The 22,381-nt window shown below is 38.3% G+C and overlaps 1 protein-coding gene across 2 annotated transcripts in view; it reads left to right on the top strand.

The window, feature by feature from the left end:
* CTNNA2 (catenin alpha 2) overlaps positions 1–22,381 on the top strand; it is a 469,832-nt gene that overhangs the window by 128,721 nt on the left and 318,730 nt on the right. For both annotated transcript variants that reach the window (XM_059845428.1, XM_059845429.1), the window contains exon 7: positions 6,092–6,295. In XM_059845428.1, coding sequence (XP_059701411.1) covers positions 6,092–6,295 — 204 coding nt within the window. The remainder of the gene's footprint in view (positions 1–6,091; positions 6,296–22,381) is intronic.

The raw sequence follows: 22,381 nt of genomic DNA, 5'->3' as shown, positions 1-22,381 counted from the left end.
CCTTTGCTTTTAGTTAGTTTTTTACTTAGCTGAGGCGAAAAAGTTCCTTGGACTGTGTCTTTTCTTTTTATTGGAATTGTTCAACACTGCTCTGAACTGAAAACCCAAAAAACCATCACAAGTTCAAACCTGCAGCCCACCAAGGCTCAGGGTGCAACTTTTTCCAGTGCAGGAGGGACTGATAAGAGACTGAGCCAGCTGATCTACACCCCACAACAAAGACTGTCTCTGAATTTGCCACCTCTTCAGAACAATGAAAGATTCCATTGTTTAATGTTATTCATTTCTTCATGTTTGTGAGCACGTTGCTTGTTAAATAAGCAGTTTTTTCTACTTTTCTAAAAGCAGATTTATGCCTTCCTGCCCCTTGGGGAGAGAGGCTGCTTGAATTTGCTTCCTAGAGGGACCTCTTTGGAGGATTCCTCCCAAATTTGCCCTAAACCAGGACAATGTAGCACTTGGTGAACATGGTGGTGGTTTATGGTCTTAGAGGTCTTTCCTGACCTTAACCATTCTGTGATTCTGTGATTCTAAATCTTTAAGAACCATGTTAGGAAATGGTCTCTGCCCTGAAGGGTTCACTTTCTAAACAGATGAATTAATGTGTTTAACAAATAAATGAGGCAGAGGTTCTGAAGAAGCTGCTAAAATTTCCTTATGACTTTCTATGTGCAGAAACCAGAGAATGAGCAGATATTTCATGAACAATAAGGCAATTGCACATAATAAGGAAGTCATTTCATTGGAAAATGCAAGCAATGATACAGTAATTCTAGGTTTTTGTGAGTTGTAAAATTGTTTTAAATTATTAATGTAACATTTTGCTTTTGCTTTCCATTATATTTCTAATAAAGACTGTGAGGGGTTTTTTGGTATGGTTGAAAATGAGATTCTAATGCAGATAAATGTCACAAAGTTTCAATAATGTTGTGCACTCTGAGTATATAATACATTTACATAGGGTATATGGCTATTTTCAGTTTATTTAGTTCAAGTATGAATAATTTATCCATTATTTTAAATTTCTGAAGTGCTGCCCTCTAGTTTATTAGTGTGTGAGATAGTTTATTGCCCTCTGAACAAGAGAAAGTTGGTTTAGAGCAACTTAATATGAAGAGGTTTATTTTCAGAAGTCTCTAATATTTATTAAAACATGGCAACTTCTCTGTAAACACACCTTGGTATAATTTAGGGAAAAAAGAAGAGTTGAAGAGAAGATAGTTAACTAAATTTAAAGAGGATTTTATCACAAGTTTTGACAGTTTTCAAACAAATCTTCAATGATATTAAAATTAATTTTCTTGGATTTTGTTTCAGCAACTGCAGCCAAAAATGATGTATGTTTACAGTCATCTGAACATTTATAAAGAGGTTTGAAACACTTAATTATAAGGACTGAATTATGGTATCAGTCTTTGATTTGTGGTTAACTAATTAGAAATGTAAAGTGTTCCAGTTTATTTACATTCATTTTTGATTAGCTTGCTTTTAAGAAGTGATAGGAAATTGCAACTTTTAAAGAAATTCATTTAGCCAGATTTCCTTCCAACTATTTTTTTCTTCTTTCCAAGAAGAAAATGATTTCCAATTATTTCCTTGTTAATATATGTGTAAGAGTTTTATAGGTGTCAGTAACATAGTCTGAAGTTGAATTTTGGCACCAAGTTCTCTTTGAAGAAGAATAATAGCTTTTGTAAGCAAAAAATTATGTTTCTTTGGTTACTGAACATCAGGAGCTGTCATGGAGCTGACATGCTCATCCCGTCTCCTTTTTCCCAAAACTCCAAAACCTCTTTTCCTTGTGACATATTTGAGAAAGAGTTTAATATAAACATCTAGGCTGTCATTTATTTATAACCACTCCTCAGAAAGTAATTGCATCTTTATTTGTTATATTTTAAGCAAAACTGAGGTTCATGGTGTTGGGATGAGGTGCACCTGGCGCCTCATCCCAACACCATGAACCTCAGTTCTGAGAAAATTCTGAATATTGGGAAGGAAAGAAGTCACCCATGATCACCCATGAAGATGATCAGGCACTCACACAGTAGACAGAGATGTCTGGAAAATCTCCAAAGATGGAATTCTGATCTTGACTGGATGAAACCTTGAGCAACCTGGCATGATGTTAAAGTTGTCTGTGTTTTAAAGAGGTGTTTAAAGTATAACCTTCAGGAGTTCATTCCAACCTAAATTACTCTGTAATTCTGAATTGTCATTGACAGATACCCCAACCAAATATTTAATAATATTTAAGACTAGAAATGAGTTATAATACAAAGTTTTATGGGATATGGATGAAAAATTAAGTACAACTGAGTGACTTTTATTTTTCATGAGCCAAGTCTTGATAGTCATAAATATTTCTCCTTATTTACAAATATCATAGAATTATATTCCCTTTTTACAGTTCAAAGTGAGGAGATCTGGCTTGGGTTAATTATGCATCCTCTGTGATACACAATTTATTGTTTAAAATCTAAATAGTATTTGTATGTAGCCTGTAAAGAAATTCCTGAATTTATTTGTGCAGTACAACAAATCTGCTTGTGAAAATGTTGAGTTGGGTTTCAGGGTTTAGACATACTGGAGATATTTGATCTCTAGATTGTTCATCTTTGATCTGTAGATTGTTCATCTTCAAGGCTCAAAAAGTATGGGAGAATGCACTGAATGCCAGGATGGGTCAGGCTGGAAGGGACCACAGAGGTCACCTGGACCCAGCTCCCTGCTCAGGCAGAACACAGGGCACAGGGTCCAAGCAGCTCTGGAATATCCCCAGGGAGGAGACTCCAGGGCCTCTCTGGACAATCTGTTCAGGGCTCTTGGTAAAGATGTTCTTCCTCATGTCCAGGTGGAACTCCCTGAGCTCAGTCCCTGCCCCTTCCTCTGGTGCCATTGCTGGGCCCTGGAACAGAGCCTGGGCCTTGCTCTGCCCCTTCTGCACACAGGGACTGCCAGGGGCAGCCAAGGACACACAGGGACACCAGGGACACCCAGGGGACAGCCAGGGACAGCCAGGGCTGAGGGACCCTCTCAGCTGGGGCTCCTCTCCAGGCTGAACAGCCCCAGCTCCCTCAGCCTTTCCTGGGCAGGGAGATGCTTCAGTCCCTTCATCACCTGTGCAGCCTCCACTGGCCCTGCTCCAGGAGCTCCAGGTCTCTCCTGTCCTGAGGAGCCCAGAACTGCACAGGGCTCTCCAAATGTGGCCTCACAGGGTTGAGCACAGGGACAGGATCCCCTCCCTGCACTGCTGGAAATGCTCTACCTACAGCACCCCAGGATGCCATTGGCATTCTTGGCTACCAGGATGCACTGCTGGCTTAGGAACAGCTCGTTGTCCATGAGGACACCCAGGTCCTTCTCCCAGAGCTGCTCCATCAGGTCACCCCCAGCCTGTGCAGGTCCACAGGTGCAGGATGCTGCATTTGCATATGCAAATAGATCTGCACATGCATATTTCTATATGCCAGGTAGGTTTTTGGGTCTCACAGAAGACTTGAGTGCAGGGTCTTTAAATCTAAGGAGCAAAATGTGATTCATGACTTGCTGAGAGGTGAAAGATCTGTCTGAAAGTTTCTGAGTAGGTAGAGAACCTTACACCTGTGGCTGTGAGGAAGAGCAGGGAAAGGGAGGCATTTCTGGAAGGATTGGTTAGGGATCTGAAACAGACAGCTATTCTTTTCAATTTTTTTTTCTTGCTAATTCAGTAAGTGACTTATATAGTTCATTTGGTGCAATCATAGCCCTGCTACTGCCACGTGAAATACGAGGTTGTGAAAATGAATTTATAGAGCTGATTTCTGAAAATCCCAAGCATTACCCTTTGGCTCGAAAGCCCCATTACATAAATATGCACAGGCCTAACTCTTGGAGAAGTCATTTCTAATTTAGGTGCTTGTAAAACTGCTCTGCTTACTGCTGTGAAACACAGACCCCAGGAGATACATGTGAGACATTATTTCACATTCTGGCTAATGCAGCATTTTTTCTGCCAAGTCAGCAGTTCCTGGAGCTGGAACAATGCGTTATCTGGTTAAAATTCTTCTATTTGTCCTTTTATTAAAGAATGGATTTTCATAAATTCCTTGTGTTTATTACTATTTAGCTGCTAAGGATTCAGTGAAGTTCAGATTTCTCAGAGGTTCCTTTCTCTATATAATAGGGAGAGTTATGGGGTCTGTGTGTGAACTGGAATTTTTATTGAGAAACAGGATCTTTTCTAAGAGCCTTGTCCTGCTGAAACTAAGAAAATATTCAAGTGGAGTTTGTCTTTAGGTTTGAATAAACATATTTGAGCATTTTCTGATTAATAAAAAATAGAAACAATTTTCAGTGCTAAAGGCACATGTTGGTTATGTGTCATGTTCCTAAATGTTAATGTACATTTTGATATACTGTGTTGGTTTGTTTTTTATTTTTCAAATTACTTGTATCATTTGGCTTGCACTTGCTGATTGCTCTTGGATATGAAAAGAAATAGACTAATCATAAAGTTATCAGAACATTGTGAAAATTAAAATGGTTCATTAACAAATCCTATGTGCTTTAAAATAGGTGTGATTATTAGAAATCAGAATGCTTTTACATTTTTCGTTCCTATTTCATGATTATTTTCTTTTTAAAGCTCAAATAACAAGTACACAGCTTACAGGACATTTTTAGTCCATATGCAATTAGGAGACTTCTTTGCATGATTTCAACAAAAGGTTTCTGAATTACATGGTGTTGTAAATGTGCCTGAGAGTGAGAGCAGGTGATTATTGCTTTTGTATTTCTTACCTTGAACTGCAAAAAGAGAAAAGCATGCCAAAATATAATCCAGCAGCGCCTTAAAACTCATAACTTCACACAAAGTTTTACTGTGAGAAGAGCAGAATCAATGTGGTTTAAACCTATTTGATATTTGGTAATAAGTTTGATAGATACAGTACACAAGTGTCTAGTAGTGATCATAATTTGGAATTAACCTTTCTTTATTAGAAGAGAGTCTTTGAAAATCAATTCTTTTTCTAGTAGAATAAAGATACTTTGCTAACCAGTAGACTATTTGACAAACTGAAGATGTTGTCAGATTGTCTTCATGTAGTGCTCCCTTTTCAGTTAACTAATCCAGCACATTGTCCTGACTAAAAACCAAGAGAAGCTGTTAAAAGATGCTCTATAGAATGGAAGTCAGAGATTTAGAATTTTTGTGTGTCATTATCTAGTAATGATTTCCTTGCACTCTTAACTTCCTGCATTTTTTAAATTCATGAAATATTGAGGGAATGTAGTAACATTTCAGCTGTGTAGGCTGCTTATTAAAATAATCAAAATGAAATTATTAACAGAGAGCACCCCACTCATGGTATAAAAAATTTATACCTTGCATATGAATGTCCTGATGAGCCAAGAAATTTTCAGAATATTTGTGGAAAAATAATACTGCTTTAGCATGGAATTGTTTGGGTTGAAAGGGACCTTAAAGATCATCTTCTTCCAAGACCTTGCAATAGCCAGGGACACCTTCCACTATCGCAGGTTGCTTCAAGTCCTGTCCAGCCTGGCCTTGGACACTTCCAGGGATCCAGGGGCAGCCACAGCTTCTCTGGGTAACACGGTTGTGAATATATACATACATATATATATTTCTCTAATATTTACTTTTTCAGGAATGTAGTAGATAATTGCTCCAAGACAGTCCTTGTGATGCCTTCCAACCTGGTATTCAATGAAAAATTATTTATAGGAAGGACTAAAAACTCTTCCACTATTGCAGGTTGCTTCAAGCCCTGTCCACCCTGACCCTGGACACTTCCAGTGATCCAGGAGCAGCCACAGCTTCTCTGGGTAACAAGGTTGTGAATATATACATACATATATATATATTTCTCTAATATTTACTTTTTCAGGAATGTGGTAGATAATTGCTCCAAGACAATCCTTGTGACCCCTTCCAACCTGGTATTCAATGAAAAATTATTTATAGGAAAGACTAAAAAAACCTCTCCGAAGGCACCGAAAGTGCCAAAGACCCGCGACCGCTCACCATTTTCCCATTTTCCCATTTCACCATGTTACCATTTTACTATTTTCCTTTGCCTTCCAGAACAAGATCATCCTGGACCCGATGACGTTCAGCGAGGCGCGGTTCCGGCCGTCGCTGGAGGAGCGCCTGGAGAGCATCATCAGCGGGGCGGCGCTCATGGCCGACTCCTCGTGCACGCGCGACGACCGCCGCGAGCGCATCGTGGCCGAGTGCAACGCCGTGCGCCAGGCGCTGCAGGACCTGCTCTCCGAGTACATGAACAACGTAAGTCACACGGGGCTCAGCCCCCCTGAGGCTGCAGCTGCTTTCATGTATCTCAGATGTTGTAACCTGGCTTTGTGCCGAGCTGTTTGAACTTTTTAATGCGTTGCAGACGTTTGACGGGAGTTGGGTAAGATCAGAAGCTCACGGGGTGGGAGTGGTGGTGTACCTGCCAAGGAACTCGGTGCTCGCCATGAATTTGGCATAAAAGTTTCTTCCTATGTGATATCTAGCAGTTCCTTTGGAAGTAGAATACATTTTAAAATTAATACAATGGTGAGCAATCTAAATGTGAAATGACCCAAGAATTATTTTCTTATTGAAGATGAATATGGGTGATTTTCAGCATGCTTACCCCTATGGGATCGTCATTGTGTTTGATTTTTAGTATGTCACCTATACATATTCATAAAAGGTTGACTTTTTGGTGTGTGGATTAAACCACTGAAGGTTTCACTTTCTGGTGGAGCCATGAAATACTCAGTTGCTGTGAAAGTAATGAGTTCAGCACTAATGCTTTTCACACAATCTTAAAATCAACTCTCTGGGTAGGGTTTCCAGAGGTGTTGAATTCTTTGATGTGGTGTGAACTGGCAGTGCGTAACCTTGGTTCTGCACAAACAGAACTTGTCCCAGAAAATTCTCTCCACCCAATGTTGTGTATTAAAACTCAGATGTTCTATTGCCATGTCCTTTTGAGGATGTGGGAAAAAGAGCAAAGCAACATCACAACCGGTTTTAAAATTAAAATATTTGCCAAGAGGTGTCAAACTGAGCATCCTCAGCTGTTTGTTTGATTGCTCTCAGAGTATCAGATGACACATTTTGATCCCATTTTGCTGGAATCATCATCAAAATGATGCTGAAGAGGGTGTTCAAGGATAGACCTTTAACGTTGTTATTTTCATTGGTACTGTTACAGTTAGAGTGATGGAATTCAGTGTCAGTAGTGCAAACTTCAGTCCTTAAGTCACTTCATTTTACAGCTCAGGCTTGAATGTTGCTTTTCAAAGATACTGTTCCATGTAATAGAGTCACCTCAAGGAATAGCTGTTTGATTGAATTGAAAAGCATTATTTGCCTCTTAGTTTTTTGAAACGATGGTTGACAGGTTCTTGTGAAAGCTTGAATGAATGTGAAGTTCTGCTGCTGTGTTATGGGTTAGAAGTTATAAAAGAGAATATTAAATATCAGGTGTTGAGGCTGTGGTGGAAAAGGACTTGCTGGGTTTCTTCCTACAAAATCTTGCTTTTTAGAAGAAATACTGGTATAATCCTGAAATGTCTTTTTCAAAAGCTTTAAGGATTGATGAGTGGTGGCTTCTCATTTTATTGTGGTGCCCCTTTTTCAGTACACAGAGTTTTGGTAATGATGCAATTTGCCCCTGTACCAGAAACATTCTTACTTTATTTCTGACTGCATTTACAGAGGGAGGAAAGTTTTAAATTCCTGCAGGCATTTATGATCACTCTGAAGGTTGCTAATATAGTTTCATCATTTTTACTTAAACACATAGTGGCATGAGAAGCTGCTTTTATGTTTTTCACTGTATGGTTTTTGATTCAGTCTTTTTTTCCCCTTTTTTGTGTCATCTTAGTCTGAGTTGCACAACCATTGTAATTTATTTATTTTTCTGCTTTATACTGAAATGTAGTCAACTTAAGTAAGATTTTTTTATACTTATTGAGTAAACATTATAAAAACTGAATATATACTTACTTTACATAAAATGCAGTACTTCTGATTTTACCAGATCTGGTGTGGTAGAATTTGACAATGATAATTCCCAAACTGATGTTAGCAATTACAAGGGATGGGATTAAGATTACATGTTGCTATGCCTAAATTTAATTTTTTTGTACATAGGGTCAGGTAAAGTAGGGGGTGTCAATTCAGTTCTCTAAGGAGGGATGCCCTTTTAAGATACCAGGTTAAAAAATTCCAATGCTAGTTTGAGCATGGACTCCTCAATCTGCCCCTCCAAGGCATTTGAATCCTCCATGGGTCAGCTTGTAGCTGCCAGCCAACTTCCATGCCATGTATGCTCTGGGAATGGACAAATTGCCAGACTCCTTCCTTCATTAAATCATTTGAGCCTCTGTTGCCTAATCTCCAGTTATAATTGTCAGAGACCAGATCAATACTAGAGATTAGATCAATACAGGCAACAGAGCCTGAAGAGCCATTGAGATGACAACTGTTACAATCTAATATGGGCAGGAGCTAAGTTAAATATCTCTAGACTTCTCTGATGTATTAATTAAATCCCCATAGCCAGGACAGCAGATCAGATCCTGAGCTTGTAGGCAGTTCTTGTTATCTAGGGGTTGAATTTCATCCATTCTGCTATGGCAGAATTTGCTTTGGTACTAAACCTATTTCCCTGAAACCTGTGGATTGATTTTCTTGGCTTCTCAAAAGTTCTGAGCATGTTCAGTATAACAAAAGATCTCACTTGGAAAATGTTTTAAAGCTTTCATGAGTTTCAAAAAGGTAAAAGTGAATGGGACCCACCAAACATGACACAGTCCCAAGTGTGATCAAGGTTGATTTTTCAGAGATGGACATCTTTAACATCTTCTGCTTGTGTGGCTTTAAACCACTGCAATCCTGCTCTTGCTTTAGAGAGTGTGAAATTAATCAGTCATTTGTGTTCTGGGGTTTCTTATGTTTGATAATAGCTAAAAAATTATGATTTTTTGGGATAAGTGTTGATCAAATGAGCATACAGCAAAGTAAATACTTTGTGGTGATATTTAAAGGATGCAGATGAAGGGCAGGGTCTTGGCAATGTGCTGTTCAGTCAATGTTAGTTCAGTCCTTCTCCAGCTTAAAATAGTTCCTTTTTATTCATTTACTTCTATGATTTGGGTTCAGAGGAGTGCTTCTAACAAATCTTCAAGAGCTGAAGGAAAGGTCTATGAGTTGAAGAAGAAGTAGATACTTTCAAAATTTTGGCATTCAAAGGAAAATTTGAAAAGAAAAAGTTGGTAGAAAGAAGGAGAGGGGAGATTTTGACTTAGGTAAGTGGAAATGGTGCTGCTTCTGCAGTTGTATTATTTAGTGTTATAAAAGATGTGTTTAGGTTTCTGCTTCCTTCTCAAATAAATGTTGATTTGCTCCATTTCCTACCTGTCAAATAATGGTTTTAATTAGTCCCTAGGCTCTTTAAGAGTTCTGTGAATAGTTATATATTTGTATAGTTACTGCATTGAGTCTCACAGTACCTAAATCCTCTGCAATGGAGATCCCTGGGAGTTTTCTGCAAGAACTTCTATGGAGATGAGATATAAACTGCTTCATTATTCTTGGTATATCCAGAAATATGCATATTCTTCATTTGCCTTATCAGTGACTTTGCCAAAATCTTTTCCCAGCTTGGTATCTGTTATTTCTCTCATGAACTCAACTGAACTTTAAAATCTGTTACTTTTGGGAAGCAAAGGCAAGAGAGTTCTCAGTTTGCTGTGTCATATGACTTTTTTTTTTTTTTGCCAGGGTCTCACAGAAAATTGATAGGGTATTTTTCAGCTTCTTATGTATATGTGATAAATCCCATAATTTATTTCAAAATAAAATTGCATTTTTAGACTTCTGTCCTACAGAGAAGACCTAAATGCAGCTCTACAGAAGCTCTTAATGCAATTGTTTTCCATTTGTCTAAATGAAAGCCTTATTTAACGGATGGTTAGCTCTGATTGGGGTCTGGTTTCCTGCTGGTTTTCTCTCCTGGATCCTTCATGATTTATATTGCAGGCTGTCAAGGAGCAAAAATACCAAGAACCTAGGAGTTCCAGCTCTTAAACTCCTGGCTCAGAAATGCAGTGCCAAACTCAACCCAGTGCTGGGCACCCTTTCTAGCAAGACTCTGGGTGCTGCTGGGTTGATGTCTGATTAACATAAGAAAGAGAGGAAATTATATCTTTAGAAAAATATGCTTAAAAAAGGATGCTTTGCATTCCCTCTGACATCATCAGAGTCAGTGCCAGAGACAGACTGAATGTTGTGTTGCTGGGGTGTATCAATGATAAATTTGGAAAGCAGTTGACAAGTGAGTAAGCCATGAGTGTTAAAGACCTCTGTAATCACTCCAGTACTGGCTTGGCATTAATTCAAATCTGCATTTGAAAAGGCATTTCCCAGCTGGTTCAAATATGATTTTCTCCTCTAAAGCCTTTGGGCTCATTATGAAGCCAACTTGCAGCCTCCTGCCTTGCTTTGCCTCTTATCCAGTGTTCCTGCTCCCAGTCCCCACTGACATTCCAGAGGAGATTTTCTTTAATTATAATTGGTTTTTTGGGACAGATAATATTTCTGTGTGTCTGAGTGGTATGATCAGTCCTTAATGGAGTCTTTTATTACTACTGATGATTTAATGTTTGGATGTGAGGATCACATCTGAGAACTAGATTTCCCAGAGAGGCTGTGGAATGTCCCTCACTGGAAATATTCCAGAACCATCTGGATGCCATCCTGTGTAATGTGCTCTAGGAAGACTCTACTTTACCATGGGGGTAATATTTGCTCTTGAAATCTTACTCTCAAAAGGTACTACCTGTCCTGGATACCTGCTTACTCCTAAGTTGTTACATGTTCTAATTCATATTTCCTATAAAGAAGAAAATGTTATTTCTTGAAACAACAAAATAGCAGAAAAACAAATGAGAAAGCACAAGCCTGCTGGCAGCTTCTCTTCACAAATATATCAGTAAAAAATTGGAATGGCTCAAAGGAAAAACAGAGTGCTGCAGTACATGAAGATGAAATGTCTTTAGCAGACAGCTGGTTATTGTGCTTGACTGGAGAACGAAAAACATGATAGCAACTGCAAAATCTATACCCTCACAAGATACTGCCAGCTGTCACATTTAACAGCTTCATCTCAATTCATATTTAAGATCAGCAATAATTGGTGTGTACATTTCAGCTCTGGAGCTGACTTGCATGAGGTTAATCTGGGTGACAGTGAGCAGTAAATTACAGTTATGAGACAGAGGAATGTCCAGAGCTGTCCTGAGATGAGGAAGCAGGGATGAGTGACAAGAGATTGACTGCTGGAGCAGCAGCAATGACTGATTCAGGCGTGACTGGCACAGCAGGGCAGTTTTTCCATCTGTACCATTGTCAAATTCCTGGCTGGCCAAATAATTTTTAGAGGATAGCAGCTTGTTTAAAGCTTTCTACTGTATTTCCAGCTGGAGATTAACTATTTTACTATCCACTTGGCTTTTTTAGAGCAGTTTTGTCTTTGTGTACTTGAAAGAAACAAGTAGAAACACACTAGTTACTATTAGAGGAATAGGATAGGTTCCCAAATGTCCTATGCATTGCTTCTTGGTCACGATAAGATTTTTCCATTTTTGGATCCCTCCTGAGTGCCTTGACTGCTCACAATTGTACATAAATCATTGTCTAATTATACAGTCTGCAGTGTGACTTGAGACACCTTTTCAGGAGCTTTCTGTCTCTTCTCTTTTGATAATGTCAGGCCCTCATCATGAGGCATGCCCACTATTTTTCAGTAGATTTATAGAAATGCTGCATTATTTACAATTGCACAAGCTTGTTTTGATTTATTTACTCACTCATGAATTTCCTGGTTTTGTAATTCCATATTCAGAGTAGCTGTGTTTTTCTTATCAGATTCAGAGAACCACACTGGTGTTTATAATCAGAAATAAATAAAAAAGCTCTGAGAAAATGAAACTTCATGGGTTGGAAATGACAACTATCCTAAAAAATTGTCCTGATTTCAGGTTCTGGTGATTACAGATTTACACATCCCTGTTGTGATGAGTAGATTTTTAAATTTACTAAAGTAACATGCTCTTTACAACTACCTGTTACAGTCTACTCTAAAAGGGGAGGGTAGCCCATGTTCCTTTTAATAAATCCCTTGGGGTGGATTAGAGTGAAAGGACCCTGAATGAGTGTTTTTTGTAAATATACATATGTAGGGCTTATTGTAGCATAATTTGGTTGCAAAGAAAACAGATATGCAGGCATTTTGGCTGTTAGCTTTAGTAGCAGTATAAGAGCAGCTTTGGACAGTATAAGAACACAAAAGTCACCTAAGAAAATGCATGAGAAAGAGAAGGAAAGGATAAGAATAAAACTATCTCACCACCCAAAGGCTTCACAGTGAGACTTGGGCAGTGCAATTTTGATGGTAGTTGGTCAAAATAATGATCACAGACCAAACTCATCAAGTGATGGAAGAAACCCCTAAAACACCACATCTATTGGGTTTATATTCACTCAGGTTCATGTAGGAGCACTCAGGTAACTCCCCTGGGAGGGGATCTTCAGCTGGGTGATGTTGTGTTGTGGATCAGGGACATCTGGATGATGGAATGCTGTGGATCAGGAGCACCTGGATAATGTGATGTTGTGGATCAGGGGACACTTCAGGAGTCTTTGATGCCTTCTAATTCCATACAGCTGCCCATCACATCTGGGCCCATCCCAGCCCATTTTGGCCCCTCAGCAGAGTGAACACCTTCAGGCCACCTGTGAATGCCCCAGGACCTCCTGGGCAGCAGATTTACCACAGCTGAGTTCTCTGATAAGGACAAGGAGACAGTTCCTTCCTCACAGGGTTCCCCCCTTTCCTTATCTCATTCATCACCAGCTGTCTCACTGCTTCTCTGACTCTGTGATTCTGATATTTGTGGGAGGAAATGGTGGTTTTGAACCACAGTGCTGGATTTTCCTTGGTGGTATCAACCAGAGAATGTTTTGTCTCCTTTTTGCTCTTTGTCTTTAAAGGCAGACCATGATATGTCATTCTAAAAGTGTTGTATGTCATGTTAAAATGTAAATAAAGCAGAGGAGGTTTATGGAGTCTAAGGTTGAATTGGTGTATTAGGGTGAGTGATGTTTCTAACAAGATACTTCCCTCCAAATTAGCATGGAAATTTTCTAGACTGACAGTAAATCCAAACCTGATTTTCTCAGTTCCTGTAGGGCTTATTCTGCCTGGGCCTCTCCTACTCAACATTAAAATTGAGGTCATATCAGTCTTAATTCATTAAAGTTTGAGTGCTTTGCCATTTCCACATTAAAAAATTCTGCATTAATTGTATAACTGCAGTGTTTGCAAATTAAACTGAAAGCTGGGACAAAACCTACACATGACAGAATGAATGACACAACAGTCAAAATGGTGTTGGGTATAATTTTGATGATTTTTAATTGTTTTTGACCAATAACCCAAACTGCCTTCCTATAAAATATTATATTAATTTCTCATGTGCCATAGTTGGGAATAAATTGTTTAGTAAGTGGACCCCAATTTTATCAATAGTCAGGGAACTTGCTTTTGTAGAGAAATGTTTTTGTTATTCCTCATTTTTTTATCTCATATATGTATGTATGCATACAGAAGGTCCTACTGTACTGTTGGTACCTTTTGGGAGTATTTGATAATTTTAAACTTAGTGTATTCAGAGAAAATAAAAACGTGTTGTTTCTTCAAAAAACCCAATCAAAGTCAAAGCACACCAAACCCCCAAAACTGCATTTTCATGCAGTGGTTTTCAAGTTCAACTAATTTAATTTTGCATTAATTAGTTAGTTGTTTTGTTTTTTCTAAAGTGTGTTCTTACAGAAGTGATGACTTCTGACCAGTGCTTTTGATTTGCTGGAAAGCATTGTCTCAATTTCAGATTTAGTCTGTCTGAAAATGATGTTAAAGCTGTTTGTCCACCTGAAAAAAGTCCTCTATCAATCTTGTCTATATAGTGTGATTTAAAACCTCTCTAATTTTATTTCTACTGAAATTAGCATTTATGTGCCAATAATTTGTTGCTTTTCCATGTCTGCAAGTCAATATCAATATGAGAGAAGTTTACCATGCATTTTATACTATACCTAAAATATGATTATAAGCTCTGTCTATCCTTGCTTTTGGTGTCCAAATCTTACTTTTAGTATTTACACAATCCAGATTAACATTGTTGGGTGTTGTATTCTTTTTGATGCAAAGAAAAATATTCCCAATGCATTTATAGATCTACTGGGAATGAATCAAAATAAAAGAAGCATGGGCCTACTGCAATTATGGAGTTTTCAGAAAAAATCTGTGTCTCCTTGGAGGCTGCAAAACATCTTCTGTTGCACATTAAAAATCCTTCAGTAATTGTATAAATGTAGTGTTTGATTCTTGAAAAGGGTGCAAAACATCTGTATTTTCAAAGACATGGGATTTCTCTCTTTTTGATTTATTTTCTTTAAAAACTACCTGAATCTTCTCAGCAGCAGGACTGAATTTTTACTATAACTGGGCAAATTCTGAATGCCTTTGGTTTGCCTGTTGCACTGAAAACTGAGAAAAAAATGACACATGATTGGATCAGCATTTGGATAATCAAGGATTCACTTCACCTCAGGAAAGGTCAAAGCTCTTTTCCTGTCAGTAATGTCACTGCAGTACTTACAGTGCCATTAGCAATCCAAGCTACAGAAAAGATGTCAGTTCTGTAAACCTGCAGTTTATGCTGCACTGCTTTAGATTATTTTTATTTGTTTACACCAGGAATGGTTTTACACATGAGAGGAAGGCTCTGCAAGGCAGTGTTGGAGGAATTTGCTGTAATTTTGGGAATTTTCAGCTGAAATGATGGTGCTGGATATCCAGAAGAGGGCATGCTTGCACATCAGAAATGTTCTGTGCATCGCTAAAGATCTGCATGCTGATGTGGTACAGCTGTAATCCAAGAAAATGTAACAGTACCCAAAGAAAAGATGTTACCTTGTTAGTAGCTGTGGGCTCTTCAGAAACAAATAGATTCAAAAGGTTGTTTGGGGAAAAAAAGTATTTTAATAAAATGAGTATTAAGTGGATTAGCTGTCAGATAGAAATGAGGTGGTAAAAATTTTTTGGTAAATTATTTCAGCTAGAGGTACATGAACACTTGAGAATGTGTGCATCCTTATCCAGAATCATTTCCAAGTTCTACAGCAGTGAAATGTATGATTATGTGAAGCCAGATATATCAGTGTTAGGTGGGGTCTGATATTTGATCTGGGAGATGATCTTACACTTCTAAAGTGCAATAGAAATGCAAGGGCATCATGTTTTGTGACTCAGTAACTTGTTGTTTTTCCAGAGCTGTGTATTAGCCAGATGTTGGGAGCACATGAAGTTGTTTTTTATATTTTCACTTGGGAAATGAAAGACAAAAAAGGTCTCTGCAGAAATCAGTTCCCTGAAAACTTGCTTAGTAAGGGTAGGAAGAGTAGGAGGATTGTTTTTGGGTTTTTTTGTTTTTTTTTTTTTTTAATGTGTGAGCTGAAGGAATGAGCAATTTTCTTTTTGGATTCGATTATTTTTTGAATTTGAAGTATTGATTCAATGTTCATAATATTTGGAAACTTTTTCAGAAACTTTCCTTTTAACAGATATTGCAACTGTTTACAATATTTTGGGTGCAACAGAATGAAATGAAACATTTTTTGAAATTATTTGTCTATAATTTGTCAAATAATTTGTCTCTCTGTATGAAGGGGCTGGAACTCTATGATCATTAATAATCCATCCAGCCCAAACTATTCTGTGATTCTGTACCAAAGCTATAAGCTTATCTGCTTTATAAAGTATATGGTGTTTAAATTTAGGGTAACACACTAACCTCACATTTTCATGATACCTATATTTTTTTATATATATATATCTATATATCTTTGTCAGATCTTTGCTGCCTTGTCCAGTTGTATTTATTTAAAAAGAACAACAGAAAGAGAATAACAACACAGATGCAACATGACTGTAATTCTGCATTAAAGTTGCAATGAAATTTTTAAATTCCTGTTTACTGAGATCCCTAAAATACAGTAGTGTAGCTGTAAGTGGCCAGTGGCTGAGCTCTTTGGGATGTGCTCTAAAGTACATGGTGTGGAATAATGTGGTTACTGTGAGGCTGTCAAATGCATTGCCAGGGATGCCCTCAATCCTGGGATCAGATGAATTACACTTTAATTGGGTTTTAAGGCTAAGCTGAGCAAGTAGATAAGGTAGAATTAACCAGAGACTATTAATGCCATGAAACCTTTGGTGCTCTTAAGCTGTTGCACTAAACCCTGGCTGAGCTCTTGCTGGGAAGAGACAGAATGGATAATCACAGAGTGACATAACCCTGTACCTGGAGCCCCTCAGAAAATCACATTGCTTGGATTTTATTATAGCATTTAGGAGGGAAAGGAGACAAAAAACCCAAAGCTGAGTTTTCCCAAGCTGTGAGACCATTCACCCAGGGAATTTCCTAAGATTATTGAGTGGTGGGTGGTTTGTTTCTGACAGAGCAGAACAGAAGCTGCTGTGATGTCAAATGGCCAAAGCATTTGCTTGTGTATTTCTTTTCTCTATGAAGTACCTTATGATGATTTTGCTGTGGAATTTTTATTTTTATTGGATGAATGACTTTCTTTTTCTTGTAACTTCTCTTTGTCTTTCACAGGGATGCAATGAGATTATTAGGATTTTTTAACAGTTACAAAATTCAAAACTTGAACTCATTTGTTATTCCATTATATTATTTTTAACACTTTTTTTGTTGTTGTTTGAAGGTGATCAATAGTCTAATGAATAAAGGCCTTGCAAGGCAAACTTTACTGTGAGTAATTTGTTATCTAAGATGGAACAGGGGTCAGTGTCATGGCTAACACACCATATTAGTCCATAAGAGTAAACACCAGTCTTTACTTTAAAAAAATTTCCTTTATAAGTTAAAAAAAGAAAAAAAAGAAAAAAGAAAAGGAAAACAAGAGAAAAAAGGAGAAGTGAGAGGAGGAATTTTTTGTTGGTGGTGTCTGTCATAAATCTACTTATTCAATAGAAAATTATGTCCTTTTCTTCTGACTGGGTAGGTGAGCATGAAACCTTGTGCTTCATGCAGTATTTTTGATTTCTGCTTATAGGATGAGAATGTGGAGCCAAGTCTCCTGGATGTCAGGGAATGTTGTTCATTCTTACATGTATTTGTAAGGGATTCACTCAGGAATATGAAGTGCCTGATTTCAGTACCTCAATACCCCCAGGAAAGGCAGTAAGGTTAACTCACAAGGTTTAAAACTTCATTGTATTTGTTGTGAGAGTCAGGTCCTGGATTTTATGGGGTCTGATTCCTCCTGGTGTGTTCTGCCTGGAGAGTTGTCACTTTCCATGATCCTTCCAAATGCTCAACTATTAACATTTTCTCAGGATGAATTCTAATTGAAATTATGAAATCAGATTTAAAAAAACCCCAAAAAACAAACAACAGAAAACCCCCTAAACAATTTAATATCAGGATTTAACTCCTGAAATACATGTTGGAGCACAAATACAAAGGCTTTTAGAAAAAAATTTCTTTCTATTTTCTTTTCTGTCCTTTCACTGTAACTAAATAAAGAAATGAGAGAATCAATTAAAGGTGTGCCTGATTTGGAGTGAGTAAGGCCAGACTTCCCAAGCAGATTTACATCCATTTGTGTGCACAAAACAATAAAACTTGAAGGCTCATTAGCTTGGAATGACCCAACTGTGTTTTATGTGAAGGGGTCATTTCTTTACTAATGAGCCTCTAAGCCAGATGGCCAAGCCCACAGTAGTCTAACTGCATGAGGGTGATTTAGATTTTTAGGTAAATAGCTTTGCTTTTCTGGTCTTTTACTTTGTGTCTTACAGGCAGGAGCTAGAGGGACAGCTCCTTCTAGATTCTGTACACTCTGGTTTTCCTTAGAAGATAAATGGCTGAGATGACTCAACTTCTTAGGGTTTCCTATCAATTTCTAATATTTTTTCTGATTTGTAGTGTATCTGTTGGATATTATCCTCCCTAGAAGCTCTCGTGGGTAGGAAGTTATTGTGACAGTCTTTGCCTATTATTGGATTTTATTTCAGTAGATAAAAGAACTCATTCTTGCTGCCTCATCTCTGAGCTTGTATAAAAATACACATGAAATGCAAAACTACAATGATTTTGCACAGGTGAGAGTGCAAGAATTATATACTCCATTTCTAGAAGTGTCCAAGGCCAGGTTGGACAGGGCTTGGAGCAACCTGGGCTAGTGAAAGGTGTCCCTGCACATGGCAGGGGGTGGAACTGGACGGGCTTTAAAGGTCCTTTCCAACCCAAAACACTTTGTGGTTCTATTCTTTTCTTTCTATTATTATTTTTCTATCTAATTTTTGCTTGTGTTTATGAATTTAGGATGTTTCAGGTGCTTAGGGTGAGGAGTGGTTGCTCATTTGAGGCTGGATTCATATCACTCAGGCATGTAAGTGAGGAACCAGGTCCTTGTGGATACCCCCAAGATTGCTACCCTCAAAATATACTGAATTTTAATTGCCCTGGATTATTTTCTTGGAATGCTTTTCTCTTCCTATGACTAGGTCATACTCAAAAGAAGCTTGTAAATGACATAAAAATCTATGCAGACAACAACCCAAAAGAGAAGAGAATTTAAAGGAGGGCAGCTTGTGAAGGGCAACATCATCAAGATGGTTTTGAAAGTGTTTCAAACACATTGTGCCAAGGAATAGCCCTGGTCCTTTCAGCAGTCCCACATTTCAGAGAGATGTGGATGTAGCAGACTGTCTGTTCCTGTGAATTAAATAACTTCACATGGTAGTTTGCTCATATCTTCTGGGAGTTTGTCTCAGTGATGTTAGATAATTGTGTGTGGGTTCTTAGCACTGAGAATTGGTCTTATCTTCAAAGAAGGTGGTTATATTTGGGGGAATAAGAACATAAAAGGGCTCAGAATAAAGCTTTATCTGGCCTAGTATCTTATCTCTGGTAATAGTCACGGGGGATGACTCAAGAAGAATATAAGAACCTGGCAAACATGCTGTGATTGTGATTCCTCTTTGCAAAATTTATTATCTTAGCCTCCAGCAATTTATGGTTCAGGGAGTTCCTGAACCAAAGGTGATATTTACTGTTTAAAAGTGAATAATCCAGATCCTTACTTAAACAGCCTGTAGAGCATTAAGATTTTAAGAGATTTACACAGACCTCTGGAATAGCTTTTTTTGCATCATTTTGACCCGGTTGTCCTTTTATTTTAACTCTTGTTTTCCTCTCCTGAGTTTTGCAAGATTCTTAGTCCAGGATGAGTTGGGAAGGGGAGAGATGGAGTCAGGTTTTAAAGGAGGGTTGTGGAAACTCCTATACTTTGGTAAAACCTTTTTGAACCACATTTTGTAGACATCATGCACTTTAACCTGCATTTACTTCTCAAATACTGAACCAAAATAGAATGTGCTGCATCATTTCAAATGTATCAAGCCTAATACATTGAGATATGATCACTTTATTTCCATCTGCTACAATTTTCCTGCTATACCTGCCTCTCACTAGCACCAGTAGCTTCCAAAGCAGAGAGAATTCCTACTGGGGAAAAAAATCTGCCTCAAATTAGCTATGAAGATCTGGAGTGGGGATGGTCTGGAATCCTGTACTCTCCCTGTGTGCTTTTTAAACAAACCTGGAAACAAAAAAACCCACACCTTGTGCAGCACATTGAGGGTGGCTGCACTGTGCTAGAAATGAAGATGCTGCCAATGCACTTTTCTTTGTCACAAAATATTATAAAATGTGCAGTAAAGCTTTACTTCAGTGAAAGAGTTTTCCTTTAAGACTGGTCAGAATGAGTGCCAAAATACACTCCCTTCATAAAGGAGGAATAAAAACAGCATCAGATCATGAGCAGAGTAAGTGAGTTTTGGATGTGAAAGTGCACAGAAATGTTAACATTGTTGTGATTTGCCCATGCTCATAAATCTCCTGCCTGGAGAATTAGGACAGGGGTCATTTTCTGGTGGAGACACTAATAACAGGGAAAAAGAAGTTTTTTCTGTTTTATCCTGGCTTCTATGCATTCCCATATAGCAATGTATTGGCTAGGGGTGTGTATGTCATATTTTCAGCTTCTGTCTCTCTTAACCAAATGCAAAAGAATTCTCTTCCTGAGTATTAAGTGGCAGGAAGAAAGTTATTCAAGTCCATCATTGCTTTTAAAATTTATTTGTGACGATGAAACTTCTAATTTATAATTGAGAATGGGAATCTGGTCTCCAAATCACACCTTAATCTGTAGTCTGGGAAATGTAAGTGGTATTTTATCTCTTTACTTAGTGTTGCCAGACTAACAGAATGACAATAATATAACGGGGTTTTGTCAAAGCATATAATTAAATGGCTGTGAAAACTAAAGAGCATTCCATTCACTGAAGAGTGGTTACACTTGTACTGCCATGTAAGCAAAGTGGCAATAACAGAACGAGAGAGCATCACACGCTGTGTACATTTGGATTTGTTAATCACAAATTTAAAATGATGAATACTTCTCCTACGGTAAAATTCTTACCGAATCCCTTGAGAATTCCACGGCGTCGTAAATGTAATTTGCAGTTCTTTACAATTATGGTTTAAATAGACCAAGTCTAAAGGGAGTCTGCCTATTTGATTTCCAAATTTGCATCACTTAAAATCCAATCAGACCAACTGTTTGGATTTTTATTAGATATGAAATACACGAACGGGTTCAAGGCCATGCTATGTTTAGCAAACACATACCTTGTTGTGCAGCATGGCTTATCTAACTCATTCCTTAGCATGTGGTTCGACCTTCAGCCCACCCAGACTGCTCAGTGACTCCTTGAATTGTTACTATAATAAACCCTTCGATTTTCAGTAACTGGTGTTTTACAGCCCAGCAGATTGCATTTGATTTGGTGGATTCGCTGTAACATATTGAGTTTAACGGATTTATGTAGGAATGTAAAACAGAAATAATACAGCAGGAGCTCTGAGTTTTTGAACACAAGGCATTAGGATTGCAGATGGCCGAGTTGGATAATGACATTGAATAATTTAGTGGGGAAGGTAATCTGGTTTTGACAGAATACATTAACATTTAGCTGATAGTACAGGTGTCTGGGTACTGAGCTGTGTGCCCAGAGCTGAGGCACATCAGAGTGATGGTGTGAGGTGCAGCTTTACAGCCTCACTGACTTTGCTTAAAAAAGAAGTATCTTTTCAAAACATACTAAAATAGATTTAGAAGACCCTCAGCATTCCAGTCATTGCAATAAGTTCTCACTGTCTGGTATAATATTTTTATTTTGTTGATGAGAGAAAAGGAGCAATACTTCTTTAATGGGCTTTGATTAAAATTGTATGTTCATTACAAGGTGGATCTAAGAAAACAAGGAGGAAGAAAGCACAGCAATTAAGAGATTTCTCTGCTGTTCGTGTCTTTTATGTCAAAACATGGCCTCTGCCTTTTCTCCCAAATTGACAGTGAGACACACCCATCTTTTTTTTCCATTATATTATTAAAATGTACTAGACATGATGTTAATATTGATAGCTGTGCTTTAGAGGGAAACAAGGAGAGTAATAAGCTGGGACTGGTTGCTTGTGCTGGCAGGAGCTCTTTGGATTGGATGTGGCTGTGTCTGCATTCCAGTAATGAGTGGTGCCATGTCCCTGCAGCTCCCTCTCCCTGACAGCAGCACAGACACACTCAGAGTCAGACTCTCAGACCATCCAGTCCAAATGGTTTGGGATGGAAGGACCTTAAATGCCATTTCATTCCTCCCCCTGCCATGGGCCCAGGTTGCTCCAAGCCCCTTCCAACCTGGCCTTGGACACTTCAGGGATCCAGGGGCAGCCACAGCTTCTCTGGGCACCCTGTGCCAGGGCCTCACCATCCTTGCAAGCAAGAATTTCTTCCTAATATCTAATCTAAACCTGTACTCTTTCATTTTAAAGCCATTCCCTCTTGTCCTGTCCTTCCAGGTCCATGTCCCAGGTCCCTCTCCAGCTCTTTTGGGGCCCCTTTAGGCATTGGAAGGTGCTGGATGGTTCTCCCTGGAGTGTTCTCCAGGCTGTACAACCATATTAGTTTGTTTTCTTCCAGCCTGAGGTCAGATTACCATGGCTGTTTTCTTTGTTAACTGATAGGTCTGGAAGAGAAGAACCAGTTCTGGTTCAGTGAAGTACATTGCTCTAAGATCTGCATTAATAAAAGTAGCAAGTACATGTACTTCAAGGAGTGTTCATTGAATAATGAGTATGTGACTTCAATTATGTCTGTCAT

The sequence above is a fragment of the Haemorhous mexicanus genome, chromosome 4, assembly GCF_027477595.1.
Source record: "Haemorhous mexicanus isolate bHaeMex1 chromosome 4, bHaeMex1.pri, whole genome shotgun sequence".
In the NCBI taxonomy this organism is placed as follows: domain Eukaryota; kingdom Metazoa; phylum Chordata; class Aves; order Passeriformes; family Fringillidae; genus Haemorhous; species Haemorhous mexicanus.
This window is presented reverse-complemented; position numbering and strand designations above follow the sequence as displayed.